Source organism: Phocoena phocoena, chromosome 17, assembly GCF_963924675.1.
Source record: "Phocoena phocoena chromosome 17, mPhoPho1.1, whole genome shotgun sequence".
NCBI lineage: Eukaryota > Metazoa > Chordata > Mammalia > Artiodactyla > Phocoenidae > Phocoena > Phocoena phocoena.
This window is the reverse complement of record NC_089235.1, coordinates 58304828-58332738: the sequence shown is the minus strand read 5'-3', so window position 1 is coordinate 58332738 and position 27911 is coordinate 58304828. Positions and strand designations below refer to the sequence as shown.

Genomic DNA, 27911 nt, shown 5'->3' with positions numbered 1-27911 from the left:
CTTGCCCAAGATTTACTCATGCTTTTATCAGGTATCTTTCAAGCAGCTTGCGGTGCTGGCATGTTCATGTGTTTTAGGTGTGATCCATTAAAATATGTTTACATCATTTAGGAAGGAAAATATGTTTTGTTTTGTTTTGCAGATGTACAGATCAGCTCTCAAAATGTCTTCTGTGTCTTCTGAGCGTCTTCTAAGACAATTGCATTAACCCTCCTGCTAGTTGACTAATAGAATTAATAATTGTAAAAAAAGCACTCTAAAGCCACATGCCTTATGAAGTCAATGCTGGGTATGATTTTACAAGTATGTGATCTATTTTTTCAAGTGAAATTGTTAACTGGAAAAGTTTTTGGCACACAGTACAATGTCATGCAATCTGTTATTTGTCTTAGAGATAATAACTTGAGGGTGGGTCTGGTCTTACGGTATCTAACTTATGAGTTGCTAGGGGAGTTTCTTCCACTTAGAAGTATTGCGAATGTGCTTATATTTACATAATATGTCATTCTGAAAAATTATAGCGATGTAATTCCAGTAAAAAATTATTTTTTCTCTAACTACTTCAAAGTGTAGTCAACTAAATTAACCATGATTTTTTTAAAAGCAGCTAAAAAGAACATGCCCCTTCCCCCCAGAACAAAAAAAAAATAAAACCCAAATGACCTCTCTGATACTTCTTTGAAGTTTTAGCAGTTTAACATTCTTTGCAATGTATATTATTAAGGGCCCTATTCAGTGAGTCATATGGGTTGTAAAGGTCTGTTCTTGGGTGAAAGAATGAACTGAAATTTGAAAGGATGATCATTTAATCAAATTATATTTTCTCTCAGTCACCATAGATGTTGGTTAGTAGTTTTTAAACTATGACCCATTACTGTTCTTCATGATGATAATAAATCAGCAAGATCCAACTTTTTTGTTCTGGAAAATACATTAATTTTTTTCAATTATTGACATATTTATATCTGTTCATTTCTAAGTATTTTATCTTAGTTCCCTTGCTGTGTAAGATGTCGCTGTTTTTCTCATCTCCTTGACCTTAATATATGGGCATAAACCATTTTCTTTTCATTTGAATGGAAGGATAATCTTAATGAATTGGATTATTTCATCCTTTTTTCTTCATGAATCCTGCCTTTCATATAGATTTTTAGCTTTTCTGTGTAGCCTTATTTATTTCATCTTGGTGCATCACTGTTAGATTTTATTTATGTGATGGAGGAAATGTTAAAATCCAGTGGAAAAACAAACAAACAGGAAATTCTGGAGGGAAATGCATGAAATGCGGTACCAAATCATCACATTTTTGTATGCAGGAATGACTGATACTCTATAAACTAGTATTTCCTTTTCTATAGTCCAAGTTAAAACAGTACATTTTTGACTCAAACTCTTATATTTTAGACTGTAACTTATTTCTTTTAAGCTTCCCTTTTATTCTTTCCCTTTTAGTTTTCCCTTTGTAGACCACCAGTAAAATTGCCCCCCAGTCTTCCATGTGTTGGTACAAGTTCCCAAGTTCTGGCTGTTCTGACAGAGGAATGGAGGTCTAAAATGTCAACAGCAACAGATAAGACATCAAAATGCAAACATTAGAAGATAAATTAGTTAGCCAGTGTTCCATTTTTTTCTAACGATGCTTACCTGACTTAGTTAATTTTAGGAGCTAATGGTAATGACACCAAGGTGAAGACCATACTGCCTCCCTTGCCCCCACGCCAGGCAGGTTTACACGCCTCGTGACTATCACCTTCACTGGAAACTCCAAATGGTTTTTCTTTTGGTTGTTGTTCTTGTTCCAAGTGGGAGATTCTATGGATATTTTGATGACTAACATTCTTGGTGTATAAGAAGAGCAGTATACTCTCTTAAGTACAGTTATGCTATTTTTGACATTATTCAAGAAAGTGAATTATTACCTTGTAACTGATTCCTTATCCTGTATCTAGCACATTATCTTGGTTCAGTGATTCATATTACACAAATTTTGCTTGACCAGCTTTTCAGAAGCGAAGGTTTACCCATATATCCAAAGCCAGTGTGGTTCCTCAGCACTTGTGGGAAATTATAGATGAGAATGACTAAAACATGCTATTAATTTAGATTTTCTAAGGACATTTTGGATAATCATGGTGTAACTAACTCTGTTAAATTCGCCCTTGTGGTAGCGTCAGCTAGTAAATAAGGTGGATTTTTCCAAGAGACAGTTGGGGTGACGACGTACATAGCCCTGGCAGTTTTTCGACTGGAGGATTAAGGAGCACAGGCCATGAAAGTCAGTTCTCCACAAGCCTTTGTTACTGCATTCTTTTATTGACACTGTACAATTTGTTTCTTATCTCCTTATACCCTTAGAGTTCTGATTCATTAGACTCCCCACAGTGTTCTTATGTGGACCCTACCTTGAAAGGCACAGTTGAGCTAGCATGTGAAGGTGAACCATAGGAAACTGCTAACAGTTTGCCGTGTTGAGCTACGAAATGGCAATGTCACGTGGTTCAATTGAATACTTTACTTTAGTCAATTTCCAGTGCACTCCTGATGTTGGGATTGGTACTGTTTCCACCACGCTGTGCCTAGAAACCCTGGCCTTAGGTGGGTTCTCATCATGCCAGATGAGAGTCCTAGTAAAACCCAACCTGGCCACTATGATGTGTACCAGGTCCCCCTTCTTTCAGGCAAGTCCCCCAAAGGGGGCTTAAAGTAATTTATAGGTACGGCAGAGATAAAACATTTGTTATCCTCCATTTCTGAAAGTAAAGGGGCAGTTTTCACTTTGTTTATAACATGCTCCTTCTGTCTTTTGACTACGAGGATATTTTGGTTGAAACTATATTGATACCTTGGTTGCACACTGTGTAACAATATCGAGTTTCACTTTATAGTTGTTTGTATACACATATACGTATCACAAATAAACATGTAATATACATTCTATAAACATAAACAGGTGTATATATTCTATAAACATAACGTGTACATATTACACATAGTATATAACACAGATAAATATAGAGGCATTTATCTATCAACTCTTAAGAAAGAAGCTGAGCAAAAAATATAATTGGCAGCCAAGGTTAAGTAATAGGAATGATAGAGCTAGTAATAATAATACCTTGGTATTCATAAAACCATTTAAAAATAACAAATGAGCCACCCTTTGTGACAAAAATAATTCTAAATGTAAATCGTTGGCATCAGTCTCAATTTTTTGCTCTTTTTAAAAAAAAACAGCATATTTTTTTTTCCTAGAGAACATTTTTTATTATGTGCCTTAAAAAAAGCCTTGAATAGAGTAAGTAAAATGTTCTAGATTAGACTACATGCCTGCAAATTTCAACTAACCCCGTATCTTCCTTTTCCTTGTTATTTTTACAGATATGGTCCGGAAAAAGAACCCCCCTCTGAGAAACATTGCTAGTGAAGGCGAGGGCCAGACCCTGGAGCCTGTCGGTACAGAAAGCAAGGGATCTGGAAAGAACAAAGAATTTTCTGTAGATCAGATGTCAGAAAATACGGATCAGAGTGATGCTGCAGAACTAAATAATAAGGAGGAACATAGCTTGCATGTCCAAGATCCGTCTTCTAGCGGTAAGAAGGACTTAAAAAGCGCAATCCTGAGTGAGAAGGCTGGCTTCAATTATGAAAGCCCCAGTAAGGGAGGAAACCTTCCCTCCTATCCACATGATGAGGTGACAGAGAGAAATATGTTGGCTTTCTCATCTCCAGCTGCTGGGGGAGTCTGTGAGCCCTTGAAGTCTCCTCAAAGAGCAGAGGCAGATGACCCTCAAGATATGGCCTGCATCCCATCAGGGGACTCCTTGGAGACAAAGGAAGATCAGAAGATGTCACCGAAGGCTACGGAGGAAACAGGGCAAGCGCAGAGTGGTCAAGCCAATTGTCAAGGCTCAAGCCCAGTTTCAGTGGCCTCAAAAAACCCACAAGTGCCTTCAGATGGGGGTGTGAGACTGAATAAATCGAAAACCGACTTACTGGTAAATGACAACCCAGACCCGGCACCTCTGTCTCCAGAGCTTCAGGACTTTAAATGCAATATCTGTGGATATGGTTACTATGGCAACGACCCCACAGATCTGATTAAGCACTTCCGAAAGTATCACTTAGGACTGCATAACCGCACCAGGCAGGATGCTGAGCTGGACAGCAAAATCTTGGCCCTTCATAACATGGTGCAGTTTGGCCATTCCAAAGACTTCCAGAAAGTCAACCGTTCCGTGCTTTCTGGTGTGCTGCAGGATATCAATTCCTCAAGGCCTGTTTTACTAAATGGGACCTATGATGTACAGGTTTGTGCTTCGTATTGTGATCTCTTTGTACAGAAAAAGTTGTTAGTAACGAAATGTGAATTTTTACATGTTTGTTAAAATCAAGCTCCCAGTACCAAAGGGGTAGCCTGCTCAATGGAGCAGAAGAGACAGACGCACTCTGTAGCTGTTTCATCCAAATGTGTATTCAGAGTTATCTTTAGCCTCTCATCATGGAAAATAATCCCAACATTTCTATTAGGCTGGGAAAAGTTTTTTCATGGAATTAGCTTGGCTTCATATTTCTGGACATATTTCATGGTAATTTGATGTTTTCAGAGTCTTCCAAAAATGGCACTAATCTTTATGGTTCTACATGATAGTAATTCATGCTTTGTTCTAGTTTTAGATTATAAATCTTTTGCTATAGCCTTTACTTCAGGGAGGGTCTTTCCTGTGTTTTGGATGAGGATTTAATTTTACACTCTGCCAAACTGGACCAGAGTTGGGTCACACTGATGGTTGCAGAGATGTACTACTGAAAAGGCAACATAATTGCAAATGAAACTTTGGAAATAAAATTTTACATTGATTTAAAAAGAAGTCAATGTGAGTGTAAGTACTAGGGACACCAGAATGACCTTGGTGTGGACCAATAAAGCATTCCTTCCTGCGTTTAAAGAAAATCATAATTTATGAAAGCATTTAGTAGTAATTTAGATTTCCACTTTTATTAAAACTGGCATACCTTTTTGATCTACCCCTTCTGTGTTAGCTTAAGGCATATGTGAGATTTAAAAAAAAAAAAAAACCCTACCATTTCAAATAGGATGAAACGCAGAATGGACTCTTAAGTAATGTATTCATTTCATTTTAGCAATTTTAGTATAGTTGAAATGGACAATCAGCTTGAGAAAGTGTATTAGTTTCTGTTACAGTCTGTAGATTTTTATTGTATTATTAGGCCAGGGATTTCAAAACATATTAGGTTTAATATTAACCTTCTTTAGGAATGATTAGAAGAAGTACCTGAGAACTAATGAAATCTCATCACACTTATTTGACCTCCTGAATCCCTGAAAATATCAATCATTTTTATCAACTCAGTAGCTACAGCACATTTGTTCTAGACCTCTCTTTTGACCTAGTGCCAATTAAGAAAGACAGGCGAAGGGGTTATAAATAACAAGTAGTGAATATATTTTGCAATACTTGTAAGAAGGATCAGAAGAGAAATTTCCAAGTCCTTTAAGAACGTCAGAATGGCAGTCTTTTCACTTTAAGGGAGATAAAGAAGAACTCTTAAAAAGCCAGTTTCATCTTTGTAAAGCTCTCAAAATTCCATCTTACTTTGTGAATTTCCACAAATAGAATGATTTCTGTGGCGCAGCAAATTAAGCCAACATAGTTATTATGCATGAAAGCTACATGCTTTGAACTGCTGTCTTATTAAAGATCATTTCACTGGCTTGTGTCAGGTACACTGTGCTGTCAAACTGTGATTGGAAAGCAAATACGTGTTTTAGATAAAAGGGTTAGAAGTGAATAATGTCAGTATGTGAAATGGTGTTTTATAATTAGCGAGGAATATGATGTTAATACCTGGATTTCCGGCCGGGGTTTCAGTTTGTTCACTCTGGGGACAACTTCTGAGGGAAGCTGATCTGGGCTGTCAGGAAGGCTCTAAAACGAAGATTACTAAGGGCCTGTAGTTCGGAAGAATTCAGATTTTTAAACACACTTCCATTTCCCCCAAACAGTTATTTGTTAGGTTCCTAGTTATTTATAGTAAAGTTTATGTTTGGGTAGAACGAGCTGGACACTTTTCCTGGGCAGTGATTTTAGAAATAAAACAGATGTGGGAGCTATCTGAGTTTGAACTAATAGAACTAGAAATAAAACAGCTGATCCTAGACTCTGCTGTCTCCTAAATCCTCGCAGCAGTGCCCAGTAAAGAAGACAGAAATGGTAGGAAATCGCACGGAGGGAGATAATCTTGTTAAAATCAATTTTTTTTTCCAAAGAGAAATAATATGGCTAAAAATAGAAAACAGGGATCTATGGAAAAAGTGACTGATTCTTTCGAAGAAACAATTGGAGAGAGAAAAGAAGCCTAAAGAGAGTTAACTTTCTTCGGTTTGGGAAAAGCACACTAAATGTACTTTAGGCCAAATGTTAATCTTGAATACTTTACACACACACCAGATGTTGATGCAGAAACATGTCTGAAGATAAATAACTTATTAATATTTTTATGCAGAAATAAATATCAGGCAGCTTTGCTATATGCGTAAATTGAATAAAAGCGCATATGAAATCCCCCTTTTTCACCCGCATATGTTTGTGTTGCTGAAATGCCGTTTGAGAGGTTCTTTCCTGCATGTGAGCTGTGTGGAGACTAAAAGCTGTGGGAAGTAAAATGCTGACTTCAGAATTTCTTTAATGCAGTTTTGTCAGAAATTGATAGCAAGTTAATGGCTTGTGTGTATTCTGATAAAGATGTTGGTAAATACGAGGATTAAAGACAAATAATCATTCCATTCCAGGAATTATTGATATCAATCTGTAATTTAAGCTAGTTGAAGTAATAGATGAGCGATTCATTAATCTTTTTCAATTAAACTTTTTTTTTTTTTTTTAACATTCAGGACAGTTGGTGGTTAATGATAGATTTATGACATTTTAGGCCAAGAAAAAAGGAACAGAAGCCAGAAGTAGAGGACTTAAGAACTCTGTGGCTTTGATCTATATTTTGGTTTGGCATGGATGGTTTTAAATAATTCAAACTGACTTGAGTGCAAACATGAGATATACGGTTGGGGAAAAAGAAATAATTTAAACAAATTTTAAGATTTCTAGTTCCAAGTTCAGATTATGTGACCTATATTGAAGTTAATAATTGAAGTTTTGACATGCTTTTACTGATGGTATCCACTTCTGTGTAAGTTTTATTACACATCATGAAGTCAAAGAATTACAAATTTGTAAAAATAGTGTCAAACAACGTTTCTTTGTACTTCATAATCGACAAAGCCCTGGCCAGATAATGGAGGTCATTTTAAAGGGCCATCATAAAATCTGGACAGTCATTTCTGAGTCTGTTGAATTCAGATCCCTCACACACCATGAGGTAGCATACCCAGCCCTGGAATCAGAAGAGATACAGACCTTTACCAAGAAAAAATAAGGAAAAATGTAATGGCTAGCTTAGGACTCATTGACTTGGCCCGGATGTTAGTTTCTCAATTTTTAAATTTCCCCTGCGTGTTTTATCAATTATTGTGCTTAAAGTTTTAAAAAGAATGGCTGTGGCATGGTGGCTAAGCCCTTCATGCAATTTTTACTACCTGTATTCAGCCCTTGAGGCTCACGTATAGACTGATAATAGGACAAGAGATTGAGTTCTTCAGAAATTAATTACAGCCTCTTTCTTTCTAATCTGCTTTATTATGCTTATATTTAAACCATCGCTGAATGGAGGCCTGCATTGTTAAACACGGACTTTGCTGTTTCATTAGGGCTTAATGTGTGGTGCATTAGGGTGTTTGCATCATCTTTATGGGGGAGCTCTTAGCCCTCAGATCAAGTTATAAAAGTCGAAGTCTTGTCAAGTTGTGCTTCCCACGGGAAAGTGTTTAAGCTAGCCCAAGTTTATAAATGCTCACAATGTATATGGTGCCTTTTCATATTAGGAAACCTTTCCTGTTATTCTGCATTATTCAGGCCTCTAAGAAGGGAGCTACAGGATGCCAGCTATTAAATTCATTTTGGCCCTGAATGAAATTTTAAGGTTAGCAGAAGAATCTCAGTGATTGTCTTGTGTTTGAGTTAGGAGCACTGCGTTTCTGTTTTATAAATATTTTTTATCAGAGTTGCACAATATGTCATGTTAGAAGCAGGAAGAACAGATTTTTTGAGCTAGGAAGTCATCTTTTGTGTTTGTATTTTCAATATATTTAAGTCCATGAGCTTTATAGATTCTTAACATGTGCCCGTACATTCATTTGAACAGGGGGTTACAGTTTGGTCTGGGAAAAGAGAAAAATCCAGAGAACATTCATCTCATTTTGGTCTATTTTGGATTTTCTTGAATTTTAACCTCCAAATATTTATTTTTTGCCTTGCCGTTTCCTTTGATCCTGGAGCAGGAGGGAAGCTGTAGATCTTAGCAGGTTATGTTGCTTTGTTCTTCTGAGTTGAGGACAATTGCTCTTTAGAAACGCTGGTGAATGAGACTTGAATCACTTCAGACTCTCTCTAGAGTATGGAATGTTTGGCATATGAACCCGTACTTATTTTCAGGACCGTGTCTCTTTAACAAGTAATAAAGTGTGCAAAATAAAACATATGCTCACCCTAAGGCCATAAAAGCAAAGCAATGTTCTGGCATTTACCAGGTTATTTTCATCATGAAGATAGCTGAGCTTTATAATGTAGCCACCCGGATGGAATAGTTTGACCATCTTCATTAATCCTTTTACCTGCCTGATGGTTAAATCTCCATTTGGCTTTGTTACAAGAGGGTCAGTATGATAAATGTCAGTCCCTCTTTGATTTTCAGTCTATTTGCCATCGTTTAGAGAACATGTATCACTTTCTTGAATATCCGTATTTCTCTCTAAGCAGAATGTTTAGAAGAAGGAATCATGGTTATCAGTGCATTCAATCGAATTTAGCATTATTCAACTCAATAAAAATTTTATCTCCAAATGGCATGTTCTGCTAACCATATCAAGTCCGCAGATTATTCAGTGCTTTTTGTTTCTTGGGTCATTGTAATTATAGCATATGTACAGCTGTTGGAAACACGGATACATAAGTAGTATGCTAACGCCAGGAAAGTGGGAAAAAAGAGCAGTTCTCTTTCATTTTCTGATTTCCTTCCTGGAGTCTGTGTCTGAAAATCGTTAGACCATAGACCTCTTGAATTCTTCATCATATGATTCTAAAGTTTAAAGTCAATGTTATGCATGTTTAGAATATCAGAGAAGACCGTGTTTAATTTTAATTGGAAATCAAATATAAAATTTATTTTTCTGTATTACTTTAAATATGATCTATCCTTCTTTTATTTTTTTAGCTTCCATAATCAAAATTATACATATGTCCTGTTTTTTCCCCCAATTTTGGATTCAGTCCTAATAAGAGCTAGCATTTATTAAGGGTTTCTTATGTGTATATGTAGATCTAAGCTCTTTACGTGTATTAATTAACTCATCTTCATAAAAACCTTTGAAGTTGACACTACTATTATGTCCGTTTTAAAAAATGAGGAAACAGACATAGAGAGATGAAAGTAACTTGCCCAAGCTCACAGAGTTGAAGTGGGGTAAATGGGGCGTAAACCAGGGTCGACAGGCTACAGAATGTTGTCTTCACAACCACTATAATATATGGCCTTCCCAGTTGTACGACTGAGTTTACTGCAACTAGAAAAGCAATGGAAGACAGACCAGCCACATGTAAGGGAGGTGATATAAGACTGGTACACCAGGGCTGTTTGATGCATACTCTGTGAATTGCATTGAATTTGGGGACTTCAGTGATTTCTTTGAGATGATCTCTTATCCAAACCCTGGAGTGTAATGCTGCCTTATTTGAGCTTACTAGCTTATAATTGAAATCATTGAAAAGAGAATTAATTTTGCTGATTTGTTTTCTTAATTACTGTGATTCATTTTCACTGGTACTTTGGCTGCAGAAACTAGTTCTGATAGAGTGCATAAGGGCCAAATTTTGATTTTATCAATTAAGGATGAAATGTTTTATCCCCACATTAAGGGACACGTCATCCATGTATTTGATTTACTTCATAGCCCCCTTGTTTGAAGGACTTCGTTTTAGGATTTTATGATTCAGTAGATGGTCTGAGCATTGTATTCCCCTCTTTTGATTACTAGGCACAATTTAGGTTGGTTTTTCTATGAAGATTCAGTGTTAAGGAGATGCACCCAGCTTCCATTTATGTTCTCCAAGGCTGGGTAATTAAGGTTTTACTCTTTGCCTTTGAGTAAGTAATGGAATGGGTGTGGAGGCAGAGGAACTCAGAATACTTTTAGACTGTCTAACTTGAGTGTACTCATTCCCCAGCCATGCTCAGAGCTGTGTGAGGTCCCCAGATGCTGAAAGTGAAGAAACTGGGGACTACCATGAGGGGCTTGAGAATTCAAAGGGAGTCTAATTGTCCAGCCATTCTCCTTTAATATTTAGATGACCTGTTGATGTAAGATAAAGAACACCTGCATTCTTTCATGAGTCCAGTAACATATTGGGAATCTTAATAATAAACAGTGGTTTGTTCTGAGACCTGTTTTGCCAGCTGATGGGCAGGTAGCTCCACCTCGATATTCCAACTGGCATCTCAAAGTCGACGTGTGTAGAAGTAAAGTTGTTAGTTCCTTCCCTAAAACAACTTTGTGTTCCTCTCCTTTTTTCTAGACTCCCATTTTCAAGTCAGTCAGGCCGGAAATGTCAGTTCTCCTGGATGTCTTTCTGATTTGTATCTCTCTCCAAACAATGGAGTGATTTGTCCTGTCTTTCCTTCTTTATTCTTTCCCCGGCACCACCCTTTTTTGTGTTTTTAATTTATTTTATTTTATTATTTATTTTTGGCTGCGCTGGGTCTTTGTTGCTGCGTGTGGGCTTTCTCTAGTTGTGGCGAGCTCGTTGCGGCGCGCGGGCTTCTCATTGCGGTGGCTTCTCTTGTTGTGGAGCATGGGCTCTAGGTGCATGGGCTTCAGTAGTTGTGGCACGTGGGTTCAGTTGTTGTGGCTCGTGGGCTCTAGAGCACAGGCTCAGTAGTTGTGGTGCACGGGCTTAGTTGCTCCACGGCACGTGGGATCTTCCCGGACCAGGGCTCGAATCCATGTCGCCTGCATTGGCAGGTGGATTCTTAACCACTGCGCCACCAGAGAGGTCCCGCCCCACCCCCGCCCCGCCACTGGCACCACCCTTAATGTTTACTTAGTAAATTCTTAGTGGCTTCTTTACTTATTTACTTTCTCTTTCTGTTCCCTTCTGTTCTTTCTCTTCTCATCTGCTCTCCCTTCCTTCCTCCCCCTTTTTGCCTTCCTTTGGTTTCTGTTTCTTTCTGTTCTTTTTCCTCCCTGCTTCCTCTTTATCCTTCCTTTCCTCCATCTCTTACCCATCCTCCTTCCCTCCCTTCCTTCCTTTCTTTAATTTTTAAAAATTTCACTTAGAGATGTCTTCCTGTGTTCTGTAGGAAGTATAGGTCTACTTTCTATAAAAAAAGTAGATCGTTTTAATTATACTTGTATAAGTCAATGTAGACTCTCCATTAAGACATCACCTTTCCAAATTCTCTCTCACCCCCAAACTTCCTCCACATTTCCTGAAAGCAACTTGCACTGTCTCATCCTCATTTATGCTTTACTCATTTTGTTTCCTGCACCTGAAAAACCTTTCTGAGATCACTGCCTTTGAGGCTCATCCCAAATGCCAACTCATCTGTCCACAGCTCAGTTGTCACCTCCTTCCGGAAGTCTTTGTGGAACAGTCAGTGTAGGTTAGGTGCTTTTCCTCTGTGTGGTCATGGAACTTGGTACAGCTTTCAGCAGAAGCACATATTCCACTGTTGTCATCTATTTACCTGGGAACTTTATGCACTAAAACGCAGACATGTTGGGGGTTTGGGACTTTGTCATTTCCTTGTGTCTCCCAGTGCTTGGCACATAGTAAGCATGCCACAAATCACCCTTCCCTGGAGGAAGGATGTTCCACAGTGATTCAACTCTGTTTTCTCATTAAGACCCTCTTTAGAACAAACATGCAATTATTATTTATCTCCATTATGAGCCAGCGGCAATGGCAGATCAGCTGGAGGAGAGGAACGTTGTGGATAACGTACTCAGTCTTATCATCCACTTGCACTGCATTTTCAGTTTTCTTTTACATATTTTCCCCTAAAAGATTACCTTCTAAATTAGTGAGACTGACTTTAAGGTTTACCTGTTTTCTATCTGTCCAAATACCAAACAACCATAGAAAATTAGATTGATATTATGCTGAGTAAAATAAGAAAACCAGTTTGGGATAGACTGTTTATTATTGTAATACAAAACATTTATTATAAAAATGTAGATAATTAAGGATAAGCAGTATTTTACCCTTATATTTGCACCTCTACCAATTTAGGTTTTGCCCTCACCCCCCAAAAAATTAGCGGGCTCTTATAAATCCAATGACAAAGATGTATATGGGATTTATACCAGCAACACAAAGAATAGGCTATGATAGCATGTGACTGAGCTGACTGCCGTTTAATTAGATTTGTTATTGAAATTTTTAAATACTTAATTTCCATCAAAGATACATCGCTGAGGCACACTCTATATTCTGCAGTGTGTTTTAAAGAACTGTGCAACGCGGAAACATTCCCTATGTAGATTAGCACATAGATTCTGAATTTAGTTATTTTCAGCCAAGATTGGCCCTGACAGATTTCTTCACGTTATTTGTGTGACTTCAGTATTTGAACAGTGATTTTTAACAACTTAGTTTTTTACAGTCGTGGTTTTACTTTTTTTGACGATCAGCCCGTAACCTCAAGTCCTTTTAAATTAGTACCCTGCTAATTGTCTCTGTTGCTATCAATTACAGTCCTTGAATATGAACCACATCTGAGGAAGAGTTTGTGTTTAGTTCAAACAACTCTTTTTGTTCCATTGAAAATAAATACATTTGCTAAAGTGTCATTTTAAGAGTTCTGAGGCTTTAAAAGATCTTTCCCTTTGACACATTCTTTTAGATACTATTCTTACTAGGTTTTGTTCCATATTATTAGGAGGAAAGAGCTAAATTGAGGTTAAAGACCTTGAAAAAAAGCCAACCTTTTGTATTTTTAACTTCTATAGTGAAACATTTTTGTGAAAAGCCATATGTAGATAAATTATAAATGAAACGCATGGAACAAACTACATGGAAGGAAGAGTTTTTAGAACTGAGGTTAAAATAGAATAAAAAGACATTACAGTGCTCAGTCAGTGAAAAACAACTTAAAATTTGTTCTTTTTCATGCCTTAACAGGTATCTTGGGTGTTTCTGTATAGCTCTAATTCACAAGCGAATGACCCCATAGTCGTTTGTTTTTGGGTTGAAAGATGCAGTTTGTCTTGTTTTTTGAAGAAGCCCATATGTCAGGTTGAGTCAATGATAATAGGGCCGTGAATTAGTATAGCTCCTGTAGCCCAAGTAAGTGGGAGATTTCACATCTCCAATAACTAGTTCATTCATTCAACCAAAGTGTATTGAGCTCCTGTTTACTTCCAAAGATGAATGTAATACCATTCCTTCAGCCCAAGAAGGGATGTAAATGGAAGCATTAGCTTAGTAACAACAGAATTGAACTTTTACATTTACAGCTAAGAATACTAAGGGTGACAAGTATTTGAGTTTGACTTTACCACTTCCCCTTCTGTTTAGTCTTTTCATTTCATTGGTGGGAGAAATTCAGAGATAGTTCATTTTATTAAATAATAGTCCCATTCATGTGAATAATACTGTAGAGTGTGCTCTGATATGGTATTCACCAGCTACATGGGGCTATTTAAATTCCAATTCGTTAAAACTAAATTTATGAAAAATTCATAAAAACGACAAATTAAATTAAAAAAAATCAGTTCTTCAGTTGCACTAGCTCTGTTTCAAGTGTTCAGTAGCACTTAGCTAGTGGCTGCTGTATTGGACAGGGTAGACTACAGAACATTTCCATCAATTCAAGAGTTCTGTTGGACAGCAGTGATGTAGACTTTTGCAAATCACTTTTTGGATGCATTCTCTTACGTTATCCTCACGATAATCCTATAAAATGGCAAAGTGTACAATATTATTTATAGCCACAAAGATGATGAAACTGAGGTGCCAGAAGGTTAAATAGTGTGTCTTTCTACAGGATTTAACTTGAGAACTTCCCTTGGGACCAAACAAATGCAAGTAAAGATACATACAAATAAATAAAGGATTTTACCTACAAATTTTTTTTTTTTTTTTCCTGCGGTACGCGCGCCTCTCACTGTTGTGGCCCCTCCCCTTGTGGAGTACAGGCTCCGGACGCGCAGGCTCAGCGGCCATGGCTTACGGGCCTAGCTGCTCCGCGGCATGTGGGATCCTCCCGGACCAGGGCACAAACCCGTGTCCCCTGCATCGGCAGGCGGACTCCCAGCCACTGCACCACCAGGGAAGCCCACTTACAAATTTTGATCTTAAAGTATAAGTAATTTAAAAGCAGAGCTGTGGTCTAGGTTTTCACTGTTGTATCCTGATGTCTGTCACAGAGATTGGCACAAGCTAAATAACCAGTAGCTACTAAGTAGATGAATGAATAGGTGTAATTTTTAGTCCAAACGGAATTTGCAGTTTAATGGGAATTTTTAAATGTGGATATCTGTATCAAAGGCACTACTGGATTATGGGTTTTCATTAAAGTTCTGGTTAGCAAAAGAAGAAGGACTGAAGTTTATACTCTTTGTTCTGCTTGTGATCTCTTTTTAGTATAGCCATTGCTAGGGAATAAGTTTTTCTATTCCTTGCTGGGTTCAACCATTTGGAAAGTTTGAAATAATTCTCTGAATGTGTAGGTGCTGTTTCCTGGCAATAAGATTAAATAAACTGTTGCTGCAAAACATTGATTTTGCATTAACTGTTCTTGCTGTGTATTTGGGTTTAACCTAGAAAAGAATTGTTTTAAGTCAGCATTCATGGGTCATGAACATGAAATGGGTATGGTTCAGTCTTAGGTATGGTGTCCTAAAATAATAAATTATATTTTATTTCAGAATTCAGTTAAATGATATATTGTACAACAGTCATATTTCACCATGACCTAAGGTACATCTCTCATAGACATAGCATAGAAATGGCTACAAATGTAACCTTAAAACCTTATTTTGGAAAGAGAAAAGGAATAGAACGCTGAGTAATTATGTTTTCCAAAGTTGGCTTTTATAATATGTAAGATGTGTAATTCTAATATTATATTAGCTTTTAATAATATGTAATACTAATATGATTAACTGCTGTTTACCAGGAAGGCAAATAGATAATCTGTACAAGTGTCAGTATTTTTGTTCTTGCCGTTAAGTTAGATCCTTGTGTTATTTGGTTGCTTGGTTGGTTTTTGAAAGGGCGGGGGGGAGTCTGAAGGCACTTTTCAGCGTAAAGTATATAACCATTAAAAGCATCCTAAACAATGGAGTTGGCTAAACACACAACCTTTAGACACATAGACACTGCCAACTTTAAAGATTTAATTCAGTTTTCATAGTAGCTTAGTTAATCCCAGACCAAAATGATTTATTGGCGGTTTTTGGTATGAAATGTTCTCTTCACCTGATACTAGTCTTTCTTAGCATGGATTTTCTGACTCTTAAAGTTGATGTCAAATACTGGAAGGGATGCTGTGATGCTTTAAATTCCCTTCAAAATCATAAGTTTAGGGCTTTTCTTAAGACTGTATGTGCTCTTTGCTCGGCCCTCTCAGTGTGGACATGGAACGTGAGGCCTGAAGATTACAAAATCAAAGAAATAGTGATGATGTGTCGTGGTTTCTCAGGAATCCCTGTTCTACAAGCAGAAGTTAAAAACATTTTCTATTAAGGAAACTCAGCAGCTCTGAAGCAATGTGGTAGCTCAGAGAAGCAAATTTCCATTTCTGGAGTTTGTACACTAGCTTTCTTTGCTCACATTAGAGAAGGTTGGGATAGTTCTGAATTTGCTCCTTTTGATTCAAGTTCAAGTTCCTGAACCAAGTACCTGAGTAGGTGGCATCCCATTGAAAGGTTCATTTTGTTTTTGAAAACAAGGTTCTTCTCACCTCTAGCGAATTGGGAAATGGATGAATTTTGCAATATTATGCATTACATTTCAGTGCAAATTTTATTTGCTTTGGTCACTAAAGTGTTAGGTTAGAATGGTGTTAGACTTACCTTGTGTAGTCTGGCTTTGACATCCTTTACACCAATGATTAATTGTCAGGTTCCTGCCTAGGAGGGTGCCCCCATTCTTGCCCTTCTGCTTTAGATAGTGCTCTGCTGTCAACAGACTGAAATCTGGGTGCTTGCCATGGTGAATATATACACTGTTTAAAGTGGGACATTGTCACCCTTCGATTAACGGCTGTGGGAGAACTTCATAATTTATTAATCTTAATGTACAGTAAATGAGCTGTTGATGTGTTCATGCACATTTCCTCCAACTGTAATATTGGAAGTAAGTTTAAAGGTGGCCCCCAGTGAGGAAGCTGTTGGCCAGAGAGGTTAAGTAATTTGATCCAGGTCACACCTCTCTTTACGTGACAGAACGGACTTCAATCTTAGTCCTGTATAGTAGAGAACAACTGTGTCTCTCAGTGCGCTAAAGGAATATTATTTGCATATTAAGTAGAATCTTTTAAATGATTTTGAGATGCTCGAGACTTTTCTCATGGAGTGATTTGGATGTGAGCAGTGATCACACATGTCATTTTTGAGCAGCTGTGGAAGAAGAACACGATTATGCCACGTGCTTAATCTATTACATCTGGTTGCTGGAAAAATTCAAAAATTCCCTGATTGTTGAAAGAGGAAATTTCTCCCCCTTTGGAGCATTTCTGTCAAAAACTCTTCTAAACAGTGAATTTTGGCTCCTGGATGGTGGCACTTAAGGTTGTGCTGCCTGATGTGGTTCTTCACCCAGAGAAGAGGTTTAGACAAAATGCCCTTTGAAGGCCTTGATTGCCCCAACACTATACACAGTTTTATAATTTTGCATAGAAAACAGAGCTCTGGTGATTTTTATGGTGAAATTATTTTATTTTGGCCCTTGACTGTCCCCATGACCCCGCTCATGGGAGGGGCTGAGTCTTTTCTATGAGACAGAGCCTTAATCAAATAAAGCCCTAGAAGGTTTTCTTTATTTCATTTGTCCTAGATGGGGAAACATTTTAAACTCCTTACATCGACCCTCCTTCACCAAGATCTCAAGCCCACCGATGATTTCATTTTACTTTCAGTCTAATTGTGCATTCTCGGGCTTTAACCATAAGCCATTTTGTGTGGTCATTTAGCACCTTTATTTTACCCAAAAGATAGACTTCATCTTTGCAGCCCTATTGCTGTAGGAACTGAACAGAGGATTTCCCTGGAGGACACCTGCGTTGAGTAATCTCTGAGCAACTGCCCCTGGTTTTGATGGCAACCCTTAGCTTTGTGAGAAGAAATCCCACGTGATTTGGCTGCTTCCGCGGGCATGGGATTTGAAGGAGACAGTAGTAAAACCTCTTTAATTGGAAGTCTTCTTCGTAGTTTTTTTTTTTTTTAAGTATATATTATTAAATCCTTTGCATTAGTTATAGTACTTTTATAACTTACCTTCATCAGATACTTTGGCCAAAAATTTTGCGTAATGAGCCTCTCATAGAGTTGCTATTGTGTAATGAAGAGTGAATTTCTTTGCCTCTGATTATTCAAGTGATTTCATAATAAGCAGAAGTACTATTGTATTTTTGGATGTGGGATACTTGGCAGTGTCACCTCCTCCCTCCCACAAAAAGCACTGAATTAATGATACCTTTAAAGTAACATCCATTTCTTCCATGCCAGGTTACTTCAGGTGGAACATTCATTGGCATTGGACGGAAAACACCAGACTGCCAAGGAAACACCAAGTACTTCCGCTGTAAATTCTGCAATTTCACTTATATGGGCAACTCATCAACGGAACTAGAACAACATTTTCTTCAGACTCACCCGAACAAAATAAAAGCTTCTCTCCCCTCCTCTGAGGGTGCAAAACCTTCGGAGAAGAACTCTAATAAATCCATCCCTGCACTTCGGTCCAGTGATTCCGGAGACTTGGGAAAGTGGCAGGACAAGATGACAGTCAAGGCAGGAGATGACACGCCTGTTGGTTACTCAGTGCCCATCAAACCCCTTGATTCAAGACAAAATGGTACAGAGGCCACCAGTTACTACTGGTGTAAATTTTGTAGTTTCAGCTGCGAGTCATCAAGCTCACTTAAGCTGCTAGAACATTATGGCAAGCAGCATGGAGGAGCACAGTCAGGTGGCCTTAACCCAGAATTGAATGACAAGCTGTCCAGGGGCTCTGTCATTAATCAGAATGATCTAGCCAAAAGTGCAGAAGGGGAGCCAATGACCAAGGCAGACAAGGGCTCTAGTGGGGCGAAGAAGAAGGACTTCTCCAGCAAGGGAGCAGAGGATAATATGGTCACGAGCTACAATTGTCAGTTCTGCGACTTCAGATATTCCAAAAGCCATGGCCCCGACGTTATTGTCGTGGGGCCACTTCTCCGTCATTATCAACAGCTCCATAACATTCATAAGTGTACCATTAAACACTGTCCCTTCTGTCCTAGAGGCCTTTGCAGCCCAGAAAAGCACCTTGGAGAAATTACTTATCCATTTGCTTGTAGGAAAAGTAATTGCTCCCACTGTGCGCTCTTGCTTTTGCACTTGTCTCCGGGGGCGGCCGGAAGCTCAAGAGTCAAACACCAGTGCCACCAATGTTCCTTCTCCACCCCCGACGTGGACGTGCTCCTCTTTCATTACGAGAGTGTGCATGAGTCCCAAGCATCGGATGTCAAACAAGAAGGCAATCACCTGCAAGGATCGGAGGGGCAGCCGGCTGTCAAGGAAAGCAAAGAACACTCATGTACCAAATGTGATTTCATTACCCAGGTGGAAGAAGAGATTTCCCGACACTACAGGTAAGCCGTACGGGGGGAAAAATAGTGAGAAAATGATAGAAAGTATCCAGAGGGCTGACCCAAGGCTTTTGGGGAATGATTGTGGTGACCTTGGGCAGTTATAGAACAAGATCATGTTCTATAAGATCACAGACTGCAGATTCTATATTAGTAGATGTGATAACCACAGATTTTAATTTGGTCACTTGTTTCAAACTGTTTACTCTTATGATTCATACCTGTTTTATACCATCTACTGAATATATTTTAAAATTCTCAGTGATGCTGATAATGTTGATGGTTTTACCGCAATTCATTTATTTGTCCTTGCTAAGTATGACCCCATATCCCATGATTTTTGATGGAGCAGCTTCCAAATGAAAGATGCCACTATAATATGTACTATTCTCTATTCCACCTGGGAAACAATCCACTTGAGAACATGTTGCTCGTTTTTCTTTTAAAATGAAATCGGACATTCTTCTGGTTTTAAAAAATTAAGCAACATCATTGTTTTGCGTACAGACAGTAATGTGAAGCAGAGGACTCTGTAATATGTGTGACTTTGGGTTTCTGTACACTCTGAGTGAGTAAAGCTGCTTACGTTGTTTCAGATTCGTAAATAGATGTAAGGTGTGTTACTGTTTTCCTTCTACTTCCATCTTATTCTTGTTATAAACACTAACTTTCCCAATTAATCTTTCATACTTTCTAGAGATGAGTTTAGAATACATATCTTTTTTTTTTTTTTGCGGTACGCGGACCTCTCACTGTTGTGGCCTCTCCTGTTGCGGAGCAGAGGCTCCGGACGCGCAGGCTCAGCGGCCATGGCTCACGGGCCCAGCCGCTCCGCGGCATGTGGGATCTTCCCGGACAGGGGCACGAACCCGTGTCCCCTGCATTGGCAGGCGGACTCTCAACCACTACGCCACCAGGGAAGCCCTAAAATACATACCTTTATTTCATTTATGTATTCATTTCTTAACTAATTAACTCCAAAAATACACATAGTGCCAGGCATTGATTATAAAATAGGAGAAAAGAACATAAACATAGTGCCCTTATGGAACTTATGATTTAGCAGAATCCTGGTAGCATTCAGATATTACTTCCAGAGTATTGGGTACTCTTGTTATCATGCCTCTAAGCATCAAAGTCAAGAGCTTTATTTACTATTTTTAAGGGCTTTTCCATTTGCAGACTCAATATCCTAGTTTAAAAATCTGGTTATTTAAATTTTCACATCCCAAGATTTTAAATAGTTCCTCCCATTATTTTAAAAAGTTGTGTGTTAGTACCAGTGTGTGTCTGTTTTCTCAATCACCAGTAACGAAGCAGTTTATGTCCAACAATAGGCTAACAATGTTACACGTTAATTTGAAGGGCATCCTAATGTTCACAGTGGATCTAAACGTTCAGAAAACACTTCCTTGAGATGTACACTGTTTAATTTATAAGGTCAGCCCTGGGAAAGACACAGTCCTGCGATCAGATATGTGTTCACACTTGCAGTGAGTGTTTCTGGCTCTTTTGATGTTAGCTGCATGCTTATTTATTACTGGGGCAAGCAGACATTAGCTTCCTTCCGAGCCTTGTTAGTATGTATACTGTGCGTGTACATTTCTTAAGCGATGTAGAAATTAGATAACCCATTCTTTTTTTGAAGGAGGAGGCTTTTTTTAATCATGAAGAAATTAGCCAATACACACACACACACACACACACACACACACACACACACAGATGCATGTAGATACCAGATCCCTTGGATGAGTGGCTTTTTTTGAGGAAGCTGAGGCTATTGGTTGAAAACTTGGCTGGAAAAATAGAGATTCCATATGTTTTGGTTAAACAAACAAACAAAATCTAAGAAATAAATATGAATAAAAATATTACTGAATAATCTCAGAGTTTAATTAATATTCAGTAATGAAAGTAAGCTCCAGAAGGTAGAGACTAGTTCTATTTTGTTCATTGCTGTATCTGCACGATTTAGCGTAGTAGTGCCAGGATGGGTAATAGGTGCTCAGTGAATACATTTAAATAAATGAGATCCCTGTGAGGTTTTGACTTCACAGTAGTCATGAATAAGTCGAAATCTCCATGGTGAGTTTTAATTTAATCTTTGACTATTGTACGGTCTTGGAACCCTTCTGAGGACACACAAAATGGAAGTACATTTTGAACTTAAGTCAACCTTCTTAGTATTTTATTAGATTAAAAATAATTAGCAGCACTTGTCTCTAGGTCATTATAATCCTCTCGCACTTATTCTTAAAACCTGATGTAGTTTGTGTGATCCTAGGTCCTTTAGTTGCTCTGCTTGAGTTCTTTTAGAAATATTTGAAATTTGGAGACTTACTGTTTCAGGAGCCACAGCTTGGTAAGAAGTATAAAGAAACTCTACTGAAAGTTGAACAGTGGAGGCTCCAGGGATGTGAAAACAGATAGTCACATGAATGTTGAAAACTTAATCTGCTATCAAAGCACTTCCCCCAAATGCTACATTTTGAAGGTAGTGTAGGAGGAGAGAAATTTACCACATCACAATACTATCTTTCTAGTTAAATTTATATTTATTCATATTATTCATGTTGGGAAACTTTTACCACAATTCTGTTATTACTGGGGATTATATTCTAGGCTTTTGAATACTTTATGTACAAGACTTATAGTGTACTAAAAAAGATAGCACAAACGGAGAGCTGTACAATGTGTGAAATCATGTAGCTATAAAATAACTACAGCTAAGAAGCAAGAGACTTGATTTAAAGCTATCAGAGAAAAACCTCAGTGTGGATTTCATTCCATGGGCATTTCCCTAAAGAACCAGTTTAACCTGAGTTGAACTGCCAACACGATCCACTTAGTAAGTGAGACTTGGCCAGTTCTGCTTTCTTTATGTTTCATATTTACTTATGATACCCCGTAGTTCACGTCATGACAGAATTCTTATATTCCACTCATGTTTGTTTCTCACACTCCATTTCTTTTATTATATATTACTTAATTAACCAGTGTACCCATTCTCTAATTGACTACCATTCTCCTAATCAACATTTTCAGTGTTATAACTTTGTGTTTCTGGAGTTGTGGCAGGAATACCTCCTTACAAAGCAGCTATGCCAGATAAAACATAATTTCTTAGTGACTTGTTAGACTTCCATGAATTAAGTGAAAGTTCTGAAGCTTTTCTCTTCACCCCTTCACCAAAAGTGAGCTAAACCCAGACTGGTGAGAGCAAGCAGGGAATGCAAGTTTTCATGGATGAAAAATGCTGACATTGATACTGCAGTTATATTGAGACTAAGCCCAGAGTCACTGGCAGAGAGAGGGCGTTGAATCCATGAGTTTCACTCTAAGCTGACACCTTGAAGTTGGCTAATGTGATTCAACATTACTGCCTTCCTCTGACTGCTGTCAGAAGTAAACACAGATTTATCTCCAGGAAAATACTCCAGTTTTCACCTCCATGTTACGTATGGCTTAAGATAAACCTTATATGAGCTTCCACATTACAACAGTTTACCATATGAGTGTGGATGTAAATCACTACATGTGAAATCAGTAGGAAAAGCAAATAATAGCTTTAGATACCCAGGAACTTCAGATCAGCAGTTTTCATTTAGAAAATAATAATTAATAAATGTTTAAAGAAATGAAAATTACACTTATAAATTGATCAAGCTACATGAGACTGTAAATAACCAGGAATATTCAAAAAAGAAACAATAGCATTTTTAAATGGACAATCTAATTATTGAACTTTAAAACATATGGACAAGTTAAGTAATATATTAGCAAATGAGTTAATCAGAAGTTAAATCTGAAGATATTAGCCAGAATACTTAAGAGAGGGGAAGGGGATGGAAAATATCAAAAGTGGATATTAAGATATGAAAATACAAGAAGCTGTTCTGACATGCATCTAATTAGAGTCCCAGAAGAAAAGAATATTGAATGGAAGATAAGCAATCAATATTTGAGAAGATAATGGCAGATGAGTTCTTAAAACTGATGAAAGACATAAACACACAGGTACAAAATAGGATAGCTTATACTGAGCAGAATATGTAGATCTTCCTTGACTTATAATGGGCTTATGTCCCAATAAACCCAGTATAAGTTGAAAATAACGTAGATCAAAAATGCATTTAATGCAACTAACCTACTGAAATCATAGCTTAGCCTAGCCTAACTTAAATGTGCTCAGAACACTTGTACCCTATCGTTGAGAAAAATCTTTTAACACAAAGCTTATTTTATAATAAAGTGTTGACTATCTTATGTAATTTATTGAATACTGTACTGAAAGTGAAAACCAGAATGGTTGTCTGGGTACAGAATGGTTGTAAATGTATTGGTTTTTTCCCCTCCTGATCATGTGGCTGACTGGGAGCTGGGGTTCCCTGCTTCGACCCAGCATCACGAGAGAGTATCGTACCATGTATCCTGCATATTATTAGCCCAGTAAAAGATCCAAATTCAAAATTCAAAGTACGGTTTCTACTGACTGCATATGGTTTTTGCACCGTCCTAAGGTTGAAAGATTGTAAGTCGAACCATCATAAGTTGGGGCCATCTGTACACAAATAAATTCAGTCATAGACATCTTGTAGTAAAAATTGAAATGCTAAGGCAGAGAGGTTCCTTAGAGCAGCTAAAGAGAAACAACAGCTCAACTATTCAGAAAAGACTGTTAGGTTAACAGTAGACTTTTTATCAGCCACAATGGAAACCAGAAGATGGAGAAATACTATTCAGTTTTGAAGAAAAAAAAAAAAGTCAACCTAGTATTGCCTGCCTGTCAAAACTACCTTCCAAAAATAAGAGCAAAGACATTTTCACATAAACAAAGACCAGGGAACTGTAAGTCCCAACAGCCATAGCATGCCTAATTTATGCAGTTAAAAAGGGATTGACTGAGTTATTGGGCAACACTATTATGTGAGTTTGCAGGGAGATTGATCAGAATTAAGGTGTTCTAAAGTGCTTGAATTGTCTGGAGTTAGTGAGTTAGGACTTTGTTATGCATATTTTGATAACTTTAGGGATAACTAATGAAAGAGTAGGAAATGAGTACATAACTTCCAAAGCTATAGAGGAGAAAAATGGACAACAAAATAAAGAACACCCATAAAATTCAATCTTTTTTTTAATGTATCCTTTTTTAGAGGATACGTGGGGAAAAGTATACAAATAGAATTTTTAAAGGAAGATGGTAAAAAGAAAAGTCCAGATATCAAAAATCTTAATGAATCTGTGGGGGTTAAACTTTCCACTTAAAAGATATTATCAGACATATTAAAAAAAATTTAACTATAAGCTGTTTATAGGTTACACACTCAAAGCATAAGGCTATGGAGTGTTTGAAAGAGCAAAATAGACTAAGTTATAGGTATAAATATAAACGAAAGAACAATTGAGGTAGCTTTATTAATCTCATACAATTTAGACCCTAAGACAAAAAGCATATGCAGGAAAAGTCATTACTAATGATAAGAGGTTCAGTTCATCAGGGATATATAATAATTACAAATATATAAAATATAAATATATATGTAAAGCACAAATTGATCAAGAACTACAGGGAAAATATGACAAACCATAATCACAGTAGTACATTTTAGGAAACCTCCCTTATTAAAGGTTGAACAGAAAAAATTTTTTCAAAATATAAAATATTTGAGCAACAAATTAAGAAACTTATTTATTTATTTATTTATCTTGGCAATGCTGTGTGGCTTGCAGGATCTCAGTTCCCTGACCAGGGATTGAACCTGGTCCACGGCAGTGAAAGCCCAGAATCCTAATCTCTAGGTCACCAGGGAACTCCCTGTTTTTTTTTTTTAACTTGATTTGATTAAAATACATAAATTCTACACCCAACGATTAGAGAATGCACATGCTTTTCAAGCAGATATAAAATGCTTATAAAATTTGATACATACTAAGCCAATAAGAAATAAGATTTCAGAAAAACAGTATCGGGCTTCCCTGGTGGCGCAGTGGTTGAGAGTCCGCCTGCCAATGCAGGGGATGCGGGTTCATGCCCCTGTCCGGGAAGATCCCACATGCCGCGGAGCGGCTGGGCCCGTGAGGCATGGCCGCTGAGCCTGCGCGTCGGGAGCCTGTGCTCCGCAACGGGAGAGGCCGCAACAGTGAGAGAGGCCCGCGTACCGCAAAAAAAAAACAAAACAGTATCATATAGAACATACCCTTATACTCAGTGTAATTAAATCAGACGTCCATAGCAGAAAGGTAAGGATAGATGAAATCACACAAGGCAAATATTAACCAAAGAAAACAATGAGGTCATTTTATTTATTCCAGGAAACATAGGTGTTAAGACAAAAAATATATAATGGATTAAAAAATTGATAAAAATTGCCAGTACGTATGATTTTATAAAGTGAATTTAGCAAATTCTGGCAATATCAGATGCTCGTATTCCCAAAGACCATGTAATTTCACTCCTCAGAAGAAAACTTCTTGTGTGGGAACACTAGGAAACGTGTGCAAAAATGTTCAAAGTAGTATTTTTTTAAAGAGCAAAACAACCGAAACAAAAAGCAAAGCAAATAAGAAAAAAACCTCAACTATACATAAGAGGTTAGTTAAGTAACTTATAGGTTTGTCATACAGTGGAATATTATACAATAGTGAATTTGAATAAATGACAGTTGAATACAACATGGATGTCTTATAAATATAATTTTGACCGAATAAAAACAAATCAAAGACAACTATTTGTAGCTTCATACCATTTCATAGAAGTTCATAAAAGAAGTTCGTAAAAACTAGCAAAACAAAACTGTATACATATATTCATATATATTTATATATGTATACACCATGTATATTTGTTACATTCATATACATATATTGAACTGTACCATAAACATTATTTTCCCTCTATAAATATATCATTCTTTCTTTCTCTGTTTATATATATATATGTGTGTACATAGACTCTTTGTCACTCTGTATCTCTCCATATAAAGATAAAGAATATATATACATATGTCAATCATATTTTATGATCCTATGATTATGTTCATTTTCATTTTTTGCTAAACCTAGATATGAATGTGTATATATGTGCGTGTACACGTGTGCGATTAATATTACACGATAAAATTTAAAAAATGAGGCATCAATTCTCATCAATACACATATCCAATAAATATTTGAATAAATAGTCAACTTCCCTTATTATTAAAAAACTACTTGAAAATCAGTGATATAGTCATCATCTACCTAATTGACTAGAATGTGGAAAAATGTACATATTTTTTGGTAGTGTATGTGATGACAAGCATCTGTCTGTTTAGGGATTTATGAATGCGTTAAGATTTTTTTAAACAGTGTTTGAATATTTTAGACATAAAATATATATCTTTATGGTTATTTCCTTTATATCTAAAGGAAATAACATTGGATGCAGTAGCTGATTAAATTAATGTAGCTACTGCACAATTTCTACCTTAAAAGAGCTCTGGGAAGGAACATGAGCTGTGTGCTCTGCTAGTTCTGAAGAATAGATTTTATGATAAGCACTTAATTATCAGCACATCTGAAAAAGCTAAGTACACAGTGCATTAGTACAGAGTTTCTAAAAGGGTGAGTACCAAGATGGTTACATCTAGATTTGTGTATTTTATGTGTCATGTTCTTTTAAACAATACCTAATAAATCAGTTGCCTGTAAAACCTTGAAATGGACATCATGGTTCAAGTTGAAAATTCCCATTGTGAGACAGAAAGTTACCCAAGGTATTATAGTCCATCAAGAGAATAACCCACAATTGCACTACCTTTATTTGGATACATTATTTATTAGAAATTTCAGATTTAGTGGTCCTGAAGACTTTATATAGGAACACTTATCGAGTCATGGAATAAGATCAATTTTAGCCATGATTTACATTTCATATTATATAATTTATTTCTCTTTTCTTGTTTACTTTCTATTTCATGGGAAGATTTATTTTTCTGTTTTGAATGTTTGGTAGGGATATCTTCTTTTGGAAAGTGAATCATAAATTGAGATTTTTCAGCTAAGACATTAGTTGTGTTTTCTTCTACCACGTGAAGGTGGAATCACCCCACACCCTTCTAAAAGAACCCAGTTATTCCAAATAAGTAAATACTCATCAGATTATTTCAGTATAAAAATACAAGATGAGTGGATTGAATGGAATCTTATTCATTCAGAATTTCAATTTTCCTTAGATTATATTTTGTAGACTACTCCTTTGCACTTGACTAAGGCTGAATATTAAATTTTCAGCTTTTAGAAGTTGATTATCGGTTACCCACCTATACATCTGTAATTCCTTTTCTGTTTTTGTCCCTCAACTACTCTCTTCAGATGCTTTTCATTCCAACATTCAACAGTGGCAGTGACCTCAAGTGCCACACCTGTAGACTCTTATGACACAAAAAATGACTAATTAGTTGTCACATATACTGAGCTATATTTAAATTAAATCACTTCATTTACTCTTCCTTTGTGACAATTTATCTGTAGGTATTTTTTTCCATAATTACCAAAAAATACCTTTGAAGTCTTAATTGATTAGTATTTATAATTTATTCATTTACTTTGATGTCCATTTAGTCATTGAAGAAGAAAAACTATGGTTAAAACTATTGAAAGTGAAATACAGTTATTCGGTGAAGGAGAGCTTTTTAAGTTATGGCATAAATCTCTGGAAGTTAACATTAAAAGGAAAAAAACAAAGCATTGTTTAGAGCTGACTCCACAAATACCGTGAGCTGTTTGTTATGAAAATCGAAATACAGAAATATTATCAGAGTAGAGCAAAAGACTAGCACCTTTTAACTGATTTTTTTCTAGAATCTAGAAAACCTCAGTTCTTTATGAATTATGAAAATAATTTTTAATCTCTGCTAATGAATAAAATGCTACTGCTAGGATAA

The 27911-nt window shown here is 37.0% G+C and overlaps 1 protein-coding gene across 2 annotated transcripts in view; it reads left to right on the top strand.

The window, feature by feature from the left end:
• The first annotated feature begins 266 nt into the window (after positions 1-266).
• TRPS1 (transcriptional repressor GATA binding 1) overlaps positions 267-27911 on the top strand; it is a 207166-nt gene continuing 179521 nt past the window's right edge. Inside the window, exons 1-3 of one of the 2 annotated variants that reach the window (XM_065895430.1) lie at positions 267-303; positions 3379-4307; positions 17861-18987. In XM_065895430.1, the coding sequence (XP_065751502.1) occupies positions 267-303; positions 3379-4307; positions 17861-18987 (2093 nt within the window). The remainder of the gene's footprint in view (positions 304-3378; positions 4308-17860; positions 18988-27911) is intronic. The other variant, XM_065895431.1, reaches the window with a different exon arrangement.